The 12,888-nt window shown below is 40.5% G+C and overlaps 1 protein-coding gene across 1 annotated transcript in view; it reads left to right on the top strand.

The window, feature by feature from the left end:
• The window catches only part of LOC126473985 (potassium voltage-gated channel subfamily H member 8), a 493,833-nt gene that overhangs the window by 266,303 nt on the left and 214,642 nt on the right, over nucleotides 1-12,888 (top strand). Inside the window, exon 6 of the mRNA XM_050101374.1 lies at nucleotides 6,103-6,266. Coding sequence (XP_049957331.1) covers nucleotides 6,103-6,266 — 164 coding nt within the window. The remainder of the gene's footprint in view (nucleotides 1-6,102; nucleotides 6,267-12,888) is intronic.

The following is a 12,888-nucleotide window of genomic DNA, read 5'->3' as shown; positions in this document are numbered from 1 at the left end:
CAAGAGGAAGGGCATCCGTCGACAAATTTAAAAATAAAGTAAATACGCCAAATCATTAAAATATCGGACGCTTTGCGATGGGATAAATGCTAGCAAAAAGAGACTGACGTCTGCATTAAATAAATGACTTTTCCATTTGCAATGTTACATTTATATGTGGTCAGCTCAGCTATTTTTAGATTTATTCAGCTTACCACTTCATCTCATTTTATTGGTGCAAAATAATTTCAACTTTGCCCAAATTGCGATGAGTTTCCGCGCGTTTCACTTGTCATACAGAAAGTAGTTAATTCAACCACGGCAGCAATAATCCTAAGAAGATTCCCGTCGTACTGCAATCTCTGCGGTTTAATTAGGTTTCACAGAGTCCTGTCGCAATTACCTTTAAATTTGTTCTCCGTCCTCTCTTTCCCCAGGTCGGATGAATAAGTGTTCTGAATCTGAATTTAAATTACTCCAAAATTAGATAGCGATGCCAAGTGTTGAAGTCACAGTAATGCAGTGGTCGCCGGAAATAAGTGCAGACTGACGGAAAGGTGAGTCACGCATAAGAACTTCGCCTCACATCTTCCACAGACTGTGTAATAGGAAATATGGGAGAGCATAACGATGAAGTTCAAGTTTCACGCGATGTGCGTAATCTCTACATAAAGTTCAAAGTAGTTACAAACGAACAGTATAAAGTGAAACTGAGTTAAATCGTACGACATTGTTATTTGGGAGACTCCAGTGGGTAGCTACTATAAAACTTATTCTCCATGTATATCATAAAAATTGTATTTGACCATACATGAGCATGATGAAGTCTGTTAAATTATTTGTTTTGCACTGCTGCCAGTTACCTTCATTATTTTGTTACAATTTAGTATTTTGCGACGCGTTTCGATCTTGTTTCGTTCAATATCATTAGCTTTGTATTTAATTCACATGAAAAGAAAAGGGACTGGAATAATTTAAAATGAACTATTAGATAATTTACAAATTATGTCTTATGAAATCTTGACCGAATTGCGTCTTGTGATAAAATGAGTCGGGAGGGCTAATACGGGTAAGTGACGTCCTCTGGTGGTGTTGCTGTTATCGTTTCTGTGATACAGGTAGTTCACTAAATAGGTAATATGAATAACGCAAAATATTCATTAACAGGGATGAAAATTAATAGATGTCAGCTATATTCTCTCAAGTCCTCTAATCAGGCAAATGAAAAGACAGTTGACACATATTCTTGATAACACTACGGTTACGGATTGAATAACTTAAAGTACAGCAACCAGACACGCTTTTAAACTGTTTAGCCAAGATGCATTTCGAGGTTTCGCCCACCTACAGACCATAAGTACACCTACAAGGTGGTCAAAAGGCTTCTAAGCCTGTTTCGGGGTAGGTTGTGCTGAGAATTAATTTTTAAGAAAAAAGTTAGGTATATTGCGCCGTTTCCGAGTTAATTATTATTGAAGTTAGCTAATCAGGCCGTTTTGCGCGCAAAATTCAAGAGGTACACCTGATACATTTTATTTGAGTCACATGTTCTCGTACCGTAGATGACAGTCCACGAGGAAGCTTAGCCTTTGGATGCGGTTTGATCCTTCCTACCGCCTCACGTCCAATTTTTTTACCGCTCTCTTGTTCGGTTTTAGGAAACAAAACGAAGAACACTTTTGGCGACACTGCCCCTGGCGGGCCGCTTAAGCTTGCTTGCGCAATCCCATTTATCTCGGAACCGGCGCAATAAACGCCAATAACCTACCATGAAACATCCTTACAAGCTCTTGAGTCTGTTAAACAGACTTAACAATCGACACCAATTCTCCATATTCAGGAAACGCACCATTATCAGTACACCGACACACAATTAAACTCAATTCACCCGATTACGTATGAACAAACCGGTTTCCAACACATGGTTCACAGAGTGAATAAAACTCTTCTCATTGACGACAACTACAAATATTAATTACAGACAATTAACCAAATGGCTATAGGCTGTAGACAAACTGAATCACAAAATTAAAAAAAAATAATAAAGGGACCACCTACAACTCAAAATCATCAACACACAAACACAGACACGCTGAACATACAAACAAGTACACGTGAAGAGAAATCACCACAACAACAAGCAAATGGTACACACTCACTTACAACAACGTACCCTGCAAGACAGGCAAAACACTCAAAAAATGTTATATAATAACGTCTACAGAACAGATAACTCGGTACATAGAATCTAAGGACAAAAATAGACAAACACAACAAATATGGTATTTAGCAACTGATATGTCATGACTGACAACCAGTTTATACAGGACAGACAAGCAGAAACTTCAATATCAGATACACAGAACACAGATGACCACTAAAAAGCAACGGCTGTCGTTCTACCTTATGGACATGAATCACAGATCAACAGACGTCAACACCGACTTAAAAAGTCCGTAGTGCAGCAGCAACCCCCCACAAAAACTATAATTCAGGAAAATTACCAGATACAGAAATACATAGTCTCCAGTATCCAGTCTCGTAGATTCTATAACACAACTTGAACTGTCATTTGATTGCCACTTCCCCTAATGACTTTAGAAATAGTAAAAGAATGTTATCTATCCCAGCTGCCGTATTTGATCGCAAGTCCTGCAAAGCTCTGTTAAACTCTGTCTCTAATACTGCTTCCCAATTTCTTCCACATCGACCCTCATTTCTGCTCATATCACGTCATCAGTTAAGCCCTCTTCTTCGCAGAGGCTTTGAATGCACTCCTTCCAACTATCTGGCCTCTCCTTTACATTTAACAGTTAGATTCCCATTGCACTCTAACATGTCAACACACCTGCTTTCAATTTCACCAAAGGTCATTATGACTTTGCTGTATGCTAAATCAGTTCTTCCGACGATCAATTCTTCATTGATTTCTTCACGTTTTCGGTGCCTTGGCTTACCTTCACTTCGTATTTATTACATTCATAAGTGATTTATATGATTCCTCTCTTTATTATTTGTACTTCCTTCATTAGTCGTTCAGCTGAAGTATTTCATTTGTTTCCGAAGATTTCTTGAAACTTACTTTCCTTGTACAAATGTCAGTCAGTCCAACTCCTAAGATTGCCCTGTTTAGAAATATCCGTTCAACTGAACTGCAATGTGTGGTATTATTATAGCAGTTGCTTACAGCCTTAGAAAACTTCAGTCTCACCCTTACTTAGTAATTTAGTATCCCACTTCTTCCTACACTGATTCTTAGAGTCGATTTTCTTAAATTTCAGTCTACTCTTCATCACTATTAAGTTGCGATCTGATTCGTTATATGCTCATGCGTACGCCTTACAATCAAGATCTGATATCGAAACCTCTGTCAATGAGGTAACGCAGTTAGAATCTTCCCTTGTCTCGGGCCTTTTTCAAGTATATCTTCTTCTCCTGTGGTATTTGAATAGAGTATTTGCTATCAGAAGCTGTAATTTATTACAGAATCCAATTAGTCATTCTTATCTCTCATTCCCATTACTGACTTCATGTTCTCCGTCTTCTGTTACAATCTCCAGTGGTTATTATATTAGCATTTCCTCTTATATACTCAGTTACCCGTTCAGGATCAATGTATACTTTCTCTTCACCCCCTTCCTCCATCCCTCTCTCTCTCTTTCTCTCTCTCTCTCTCTCTCTCTCTCTCTCTCTCTCTCTCTCCTTTCCTCCCTCCCTCCATCTTCTGCTTGTGACGTCGTTATGTGCACCTGATCTATGGTTGCCAGAGATAGTTTGCTGGCGATTCTGATGAGGACAATCTTTTCACTCAACTGGTCACAGTAACTTACTCTCTGCACTACCTTCCTGTTCGTAACGAACGGTACTGCAATACCATTTTTGCTGCTGTTGATGTCACTCTGCCTTCGTCTGGTCAGAATTCTCTGTCTGCCTTCCATTTCAATTCAGTGACCTACATTGTATCTAGACTGAATCTTTGCATTTCCCTTTTCAGATTTTCTATCTTATCTACGACATTCAGACTTCTGATATTCCACGTTCCAGCTTGTAGGATGTTATTCTTTGGTTGGTTATTCAATGTTTCTCACGGACATCCCCCGAGACCATAACAGGGGACTCATCCAGAACCTTTTTCCAGTGGGGAGATCATCATAACACTTTTTCACTCACATGACCTGTGGAGACACATTAACTGTCATTAATGAAATGGTTTCCATTTCCTTCTACACCCACTAGCAGTTGATCGTAGCTGATTCTTCTGCTTTTTTTTTGGGGGGGGGGGGGGAGGGGAGTTTCAGTTTCCCACCGAGAGAATAAGACTGTATCGTATACACCTTTCCGCTCTTTCGCCCTCTTTCATTAGGCCTTTGGCAGAACGAGGATGACTGCTTATGCCAGAAATCTTCGGCCGCTAATGATTTTTATTTAAATTTAAGCACTGTCTGGATTCAAACCCGATTACTAGTCAAAGACGCTACTTCATACATCCACAAAGCACCTGAAGATTTACTCACATATTCTGCCTACTATAATGTCAAAGCGCAATAAACAAAATTTCTTTATTTGCCACCCTACCCGCTGCTGCAGTTTCACCGGCCGGAACTGTAATTAAAGTGTAACCAATTGTAAATACATATTACCTACACAAACTAAACCCGCTGGTATATATATTGTGAGAACTGTATTAAGGCTGCAGCATAGAATTCTGCAAGTGGTCGAAATACTCGATTCCTTCTGCCGAGAAAAAAATTTAAAAGAAATTACAATTAGGAAATTGGATCTTTCATAGCGCGAGTATTACGATGATGTGTGAGACATAAATGATACATTGCGCGGTAAGACTTTTTCTTGCACAAATAAATCATATTAGAACATTAGATATACTAAAAAGGTGGCATACCTCATGTAGTAGGTTCAAGCGAAAGTTAGTTTGAGTGACGTAAAACAGACACAGGTATGTGTATTTTGTCGCCTCGAGCAGCGAGGTGAGATAGTGCGTCGGCTGCACATTTAACAAATTGGTTGTTATCTACACACAATTTCGGAATCGCTTCCATGCAAATGTTTCAATCGCCTATGACAAAAAAAGGAAGGTACAAGCTACGCTAGGTGTAATTCGCCTAGGTGTACCACAGATACTTGCAGTAAGTTCTTCGTGTAGATGTAAGTGAACTATGTTATACCGAACAGAGAATTTCTTGTACTTCATCCACATGATGATCGATTACACGTCCAGCAGAAAGATTCTCACTGGTAACGACATGCGTCAGACGAAGGTTGTTGAAAACGCGAATAAATGTTCCTTATTCCGAAATTCTGCGGTCGATGGCAGTCGATCTCGGTGGTCAAGGCGAGGGTGGGAGAAATGTGAGAGGCGACGGCTGAGTGGGAGGGGGACGCGCTGAGGGCTTCTAAAGGGAGAATTAGACATTCTTCTATCCTGAAACCAGGCATCTCTTTTTAGCAAAATGAAATTATTAGAATTCATCGACCACTTTTCCGTCGCTCTCTTAAATTTTATGTAGTATGTAGGGGTAGTACTGCACTGTCATTTGAAACACAAACTTTCTGTTTATTCAGGAAACATGCTCTGCTTGAAATATTGATTAAAAATATTTATCCATATTGACTCTTTCGCGAGTCAAAGGTTACACAGCACAAGACGGGGAGGAACTTTAATATTCCGTCAGATAAAAGGGGTGACGAAGGACCAGGAAGTTTGTATTCTTCATGGAAAACAACAGTATTTTCTCGGCATCTCGTAAACCAGTACTATGTCGACAGGTTCATCTCGTGTGAAGATGTGTGCATCTTGTGTAAAGATGTGTACCATCATTACACACTAAAACTACTGGTTCATTGGATTCCAAGATCGCCAGTTATCGTTTTCAGGTGTAAGCAAGCAATTTCGAACGATAGATGACATCTTCAAAGAAGCCATTACCAGTGATAAATGTACACATTTTTACCTCGAAATTCTCGATTGCCATTGTTCCCGAGACGATATGTATCAGGCGCTACTAATTTAATGTGTGATGGCAATCAAAATCTCATGAAGTGTGATACAGTTAGGCAACTCTAAAGAGTAAGAAAATTACGTCCGTTAATCTCTTCTTTCCACAGACATCATCCTCAACTTCCGGACGACATACGTGAACCGCAAGGGAGAAGTGGTGTCCAACTCGCGTTCCATCGCCCTCAACTACCTCAAGAGCTGGTTCGTCGTGGACCTGCTGGCAGCTCTGCCTTTCGACCTGCTCTACGCTTCCGACCTCTACAGTGGTGAGGTCAGTGCAGAAACCTTACTACTACCGCTATCTGTTGAACCAAGAAGAGTGAGTAGTTTCAGCTGTAAATGAAATTATATGCATGTTTATCTTCAACCAATAATTTGTGTTAAAATGTAACCACATTCGATATACGCTGACTTCAAGCTATCAGTCACTCTGTATGACGTTAGTGCAAGAATGACACAAATCTCTGCTTGATATACTACAAAAGATTTGAGATATGAAGTCACTGCATAACATAAAACAATTTTTATTACTACACATTCTCGAAGTGACGCGAGACTACGCAGCTGTCCAGGTGTCCTGGAACAGCAGGCTACTAAGTCCATCTACGTGTAGCAACAAATAACCTTGGACAAATAGTGAGTAACGTGACGAATACAGGGTTTAGTGACAACAAGGCAGTTGCTGCTAGGCTGAATACTCTAAACGAAACACCAAGTACATCTATTTAAAAAATCTGATAAAAATGCTCTTAACGCCTTTTTAAGAGACAGTCTCCACTCCTTCCGATCTGATCACGTAAGCTTAGAAAAGATGTGGAATGATTTCAAAGAGATCGTATCAACGGCAATTGATATATACCACATAAAGTAATAGGTAATGGTACTGATGCGCCATAGTACACAAATGGGTGAGATCGCTGTTGCAGAAGCTGTGAAAGAAGCGTGCCGAATTTAAAAGAACGCAAAATCCCCAGTACTGGAAAAGTTTTGTAGAAGTTCTAAATATAGCGCGTACTTCAATGCGAGATGCCTTTAATAATTTCCACAACGAAATTCTATCTCGAAATCTGGTAGAAAACCCAAAGAGATTCTGATCGTACAAAAAGCACACCAATGGCAAGACGCATTCAATACTTTCACTGCGCGATAACAACAGTGAAGTCACTGATGACAGTGCCACTAAAGCAGAGTTATTAATAATGGTTTTCCAAGACTCCTTCACCAAAGAAGACGAAGAAAATACTCCTGAATTCCAACCAAGAACAACTGCCAAGGTGAGAAACATAGAAGTAGATATCCTCGGTGTAACAAAGCAGCTTAAATCACTTAATAATGCCGAGGCCTCCGATCCAGATTGTATACCAGTCAGGTTCCTCTCAGAGTATGCTGTTACAATAGTTCCATATTTAGCAACTATATAGAGCCGCTCGCTCACAGAAAGATCCGTACCTCAAGACTGGAAAATTGCTCAAGTCACACCAATACCCAAAAAGGGAAGCAGAAGTAATCCGCTGAATTACAGGCCCATATTACTAGCGTCGATTTGCAGTAGGGTTTTGGAACATATACTGTATTCGAACATTATGAAGTACCGCGAAGAAAAGGATTTATTGACACATAGTCAGCACTGATTCAGAAAATATCGTTCTTCCAAACACAACTAGCTCTTTATACTAATGAAGTAATAAGTGCTATCGACATGGGATCTCAAATTGAGTCTATATTTTTAGATTTCGGTAAGGCTTTCGACAACGTTCCTCACAAGCGTCTTCTAACGAAAAGCATACCCACAGAGCATCGCCTTAGTCGTGCGACTGGATTCGTGATTTCCTGTCAGAAAGGTCACAGTTCGTAGTAATAGACGAAAAGACATCGAGTAAAACAGAAGTAATATCCGGTGTTCCCCACATAAGTCTTATAGGCCCTCTATTGTTCCTAGTCTGTATTAACAACACAGGAGACAATCTGAATAGGTATCTTAGATTGTTTGCAGATGATGCTGTCATTTACCATCTTGTAAAGTCATCATATGACTAAAACTAATTGCAAAAGGATTGAGATAAGATATCTGTATGGTGCGAAAAGTGGCAATTGACCCTGAATAAAGAAAAGTTTGAAGTTATTCACATGATTACTAAAAGAAATCCGCTAAATTTCGATTACGCGACAAGTCACACAAATCTGAAGGCTTTAAATTCAACTAAATACTTAGGGATTACAATTACAAATAACCTAAATTGAAACGATCACATAGATAGTGTTGTGGGTTGAGCAAGTCAAAGACTGTGATTCATTGGCAGAACACTTAGATGGTGCAACAGGTCTACTAAAGAGATTGCTTACAGCACGTTTATGCGCCCTATTTTGCAGTATTGCTGTGCGGTGTCGGATCCGCATTAGGTGAGACTGACAGATGACATCGAAAAAATACAAAGAGGGGCAGCTCGTTTAGTATTATCACGAAGTAGCGGAGATAGTGTCACAGACATGATACGTGAATTGGAGTGGCAATCATTAAAATGAATGCGTTTTTCATTTTGACGGAAACTTTTCATGAAATTTGAATCACGTTTTCTCGTCCGATTACTAAAGCATTCTGTTGGCACCCGCCTGCATAGGGAGAAATGATCATCACGATAAAATAAGAGGAATCAGGGCTCGCACAGAAAAATTTAAGTACTCGTTTTCACAGCGTGCCGTTAGAGAGTGGAACGGTAGAGAGACAGCTTGAAGGTGGTTCATTGAACCCTCTGCTAGGCACTTTATTGTGGATAGCAGAGTAATCACGTAGACGTAGATGTAGGTTCAGCAAGCTTTAAAAGGCAGAAAAAGCCCTCACCAATATATGTGGAACCAAACATTGAGAGGCCTTTGGTCGCATGCTAGTGCAAAACAGGATACTTCTCTTGTGGTAAACAGCTGTAAAAGTCATTCAAAGTTTTACGCATAAGAAAGCGCTCCTTCAGGCTCATATCACACTGCAGGTCACCCAGCTCTTGTCAAAACACTTGTGAGACGTCCTCTTCCCGAAGGGAAAGCGGACGAACAAATATATCTATGAAATATCAGCTTGCTAGACTCGATTACGATCAAATACCGTGTGCAAACTGAATGGAAACTGTCCCACAGTAATTTTAACAACCAGAACCACCCTGCTATTCATTCTGCTTTATAACCCTGAAATATTACCTTTCCAATAAGCCTCACCAAGTTCACGTGTATAAAAAACATCACCTTGTGCTCCAGAGCAAACGCGTCGAGAAATGATGTGTATAATTCCCAGCGTCATTTCATGAAACAAAGCGTATGCTGGTTTCATACATCGTTCTCCACCTTTCTCAGTACCATTCAGTGCGGCTTTTCTCATCAACACTCCATATCACACACAAGCAAAAACACACCATCACTTCATAACAGGCTCGAACGGAATAGAACGAAGAGGAAGTCTTTCTTCCCGTTCAAACTTGACAGTCATGCTCCGTAACAGTGCCCTCAATCTCCACTGGCTGAGCCCACTCTAGGCGGAAAGATCTTAGCCAAGATGAAGTAGTATAGCAGAATCAGGAGCGAATATACAGAAAATCGACCAGTGGGCGCAGATACGACAACAAAGGCTACTCTCGGTTTGTAGACAAGTGAAACGTAATTTATAGAAGTTGGCAAATTATAAAAGAAATTTTCATGCTATCCTGTGTAGGTTAACACTCATATCATATTCCCAGTTTCTTGCCCCACCCATTACCATTACTTTATCTACCCTTGTTGAATCCTTACATAAAAACCCTCAGTCCTCTATCACTTGAGTTACTGATGCACCAGGGTTAAAAACGTTGGTGGCCTGGTACTCTGGCCCAAGCATTTCCTTCAATTGCGGGCTCACGTCTCGCCTTAATTCCTAGCATCGGTGCTTTTTTTCTTCCTAACATTTTTCATTCTGGTAATCTTCCTGATAACTGATGGAGTCTGCTGCATATTTCCTACACCTTCTGCCTGAGGTACCTCGACACTTCCTGTAACTCTGATAGCTGCTGATGCCTACTTCTTGTATACACAACGAAACTCTCAGACCGAGTCCTGTTCTTCATCAACTATTTTGCCACTTCCCAGTTCCCAGTCATCCTCCACCTCCCTGTCTCCATAATCCATAGCAGCTCTTTTCTTGTTGCCTCCAAATGTGCCTGATGGGCACAGATTTTCCCTCCTTGTTCATTAGTCAAATTATTCCTACGATATATCATGCAGTTCCAGGAGAGAACTTCTCAGGCATTCCCAGTGACCTCCGTACTGTACCCGTTCTCCCCCATAAAATTATTTCCCACAAGGTACACAGTACATCTCATTCCCCATACCGTATAACAATTCCCATACCCCCACGCATAGGTAAATATTTTGAAAGGAAGACTGAAAGAATTAAGAAACCTCATGTGTACTATATTGTGTAAATGTGCGGGAATGTGCAACATTTACGTGCTCAGTAGAGTTGACAGTTGTAAAAAACGGTAAAAATGTAAAAACTCGTTTGATCCCTTTTCTTTAAAAGTTTCGGTATAGTATCACAGTGGAATGAATTAGCGTTCACTTAAAGCATATAATGTAGAAAGCACTTTTGACTAAATTATTCTGAATCTATAGCTCGTAAATTAAGTTGGTTGGTTGACTTGAAGGAGGGGACCAAACAGCAAGGTCATCGGTCACATCGTATTAGGGACGGATGGGGAAGGAAGTCGGCCGTACCCTTTCAAAGGAACCATCCCGGCATTTGCCTGAAGCGATTTAGAGAAGTCATGGAAATCTTAAATCAGGAGGGCCGGACGCGGGTTTGAACAATTGTCCTCCCTAATGCGAACCCAGTGTGCTTACGACTGCGTGGTAAATTAAGCTTAGATCGGAAGCACTGGAAATTCAAAATGAACACGAGATATTTCGTAAAACATCACTGTAAAATGTAAAGTCTTCACTCGTCTGGCAGTAACAGGCACTAATGGGTGTATTCACTGCAAAATATAATCAAACAAGGACTTCTGACAAACTTTCACAAAAGTTATCACTCGGAAAAATTTAGACCTCGATCACGAGTATCGTAATTTCAAAATAACACGAGTTATTTCCTAAAAACTTAACTTGTCTTTTCAAAAAGCTTTACTTAAAAAAATAGGTACAAAGGCGTATATTTACTACAAAATGTATTCAAATCAAGACCTAAAATCTCTTAAATAACCTACAATGATGCACGACAAATGCCTGTGAGTCTCACACGCGGCCAGCTTTAATATATTCACAGCGTAGTGCGATTGGTGGGTGACTTGTTAGACTGTTTATAGCGAGTTACGGAAATTATGAAAAATCTTAAGAGGCAGCTGTTCGAAAGTAGACAGCGTATATCAGTATAAAATCACTAGAAAAACTTCCGATAGATTTCATGTCGAAAACGTCGAATATTCTTCAGTTCCTCGCGACAGTTCCCTAGAGGCGATGTTAATATAATAGGAGCTCGTAGAGACATATACAGGCAATCAATTTCCCCTCTCCATTGTAAGAACCCTGGTCATGAATTTCATATTAAAACTACTCGTCTCCAAACACTTTCTAGCGATTCGCTCACTATTCACATAGATTTTGGTATCTCCAGGCCAATATTCTGCTATCCATCGAAAGCGTATGGTGTGCTTTCGTAGAGGATCCCCCAATATCGACAACGTGATCTATGTAACAGGGCTAAGGTGTCATACGGCAAGTTTTAGTAAAGGCTATGCTGCTGAGTAAGCGCTGACTATCCATTCGTAGCTGGTTCAGTAACTTGTCGCAACTAGTTACCAGGACAAACAGCTAAGCGTGCCAGCCAACTTAAGCGGCATGTCACACTCCACTGTGGCGTTCCATCATCAAGCCTTCACGGATGACGCCTGCTGGGTAGTTCAGCCCTTGTAAACGTTGCCTTGGATCGCCTGTTCGTAGCGTATGGATATCCAATAATTTCTCTTCCATAATAACATTTATCACCACCCACAGCCCTTCGGTAAACTTATTCAGCTCTCCTTATTTTCGGGACCGCCTGTGTAACGTTTTTTAGTCATCATTCTTCTGGCTGGTTTGATGCTGCCCGCCACGAATTCCTCTCCTGCGCCACCCTCTTCATCTCAGAGTTGCGCTTGCAACATACGTCCTCAATCATTTTCTGGGTGTATTCCAATCTCTGTCTTCCTCCACAGTTTTTACCTTCTACAGCTCCCTCCAGCACCATGGAAGTCCTTCCCTGATGCCTTCATCATCTCGTCCCCTCTCCGTCCGTTCTATTCCTCGACGATTCTGCGGAGAACCTCATCATTTCTTACCTTATTGGTCCACCTAATGTTCAAAATTCTTCTGTAGCACCACGTCTCAAACGCATCGACTCTCTTCTGTTCCCGTTTTCCATACTCCGAGTTTCACTACCACACAATGCTGTGCTCCAAGTATGCATCCTCAGAAATTTCTTTCTCAACGCCTATGTTTGATACTAGCAGAATTCTTTTGGCTACAAGTGCTGCATTTGCCAGCGCTAGTGTCCTTTTCAGGTCCTGCTTGCTCCGTTTATCACGGGTTATTTTCCTTATCCTCGTGCAAACAGTGATACCCAACTGTGATGTTAAGTTTCTCGGTATTCTCATTTCTGCTATTTCTCGTTACTCGCTTCTGTATTCGATTTACTCTAAATCCATAGTCTGTTCTCATTAGACTGTTCATTCCATTCAACATTACTAGCTGAAATTTATTGCAGAACAGAATCTTCTTCCTCTCTCATTTCTATTACTAAACCCATATTGTTCCGTAATCCTGTCTTGGAATTCTTCCCTCACAACCGCATTCCTAGTAAATTTTCATCTCTCTTTTTGTAGTGAATTACCTGTTCGTTA

Source organism: Schistocerca serialis, chromosome 1 (assembly GCF_023864345.2).
Source record: "Schistocerca serialis cubense isolate TAMUIC-IGC-003099 chromosome 1, iqSchSeri2.2, whole genome shotgun sequence".
NCBI classification, from domain to species: Eukaryota; Metazoa; Arthropoda; class Insecta; order Orthoptera; family Acrididae; genus Schistocerca; species Schistocerca serialis.
Note: the sequence above shows the minus strand (reverse complement) of the source record. Positions and strands in the feature narration are given on the sequence as shown.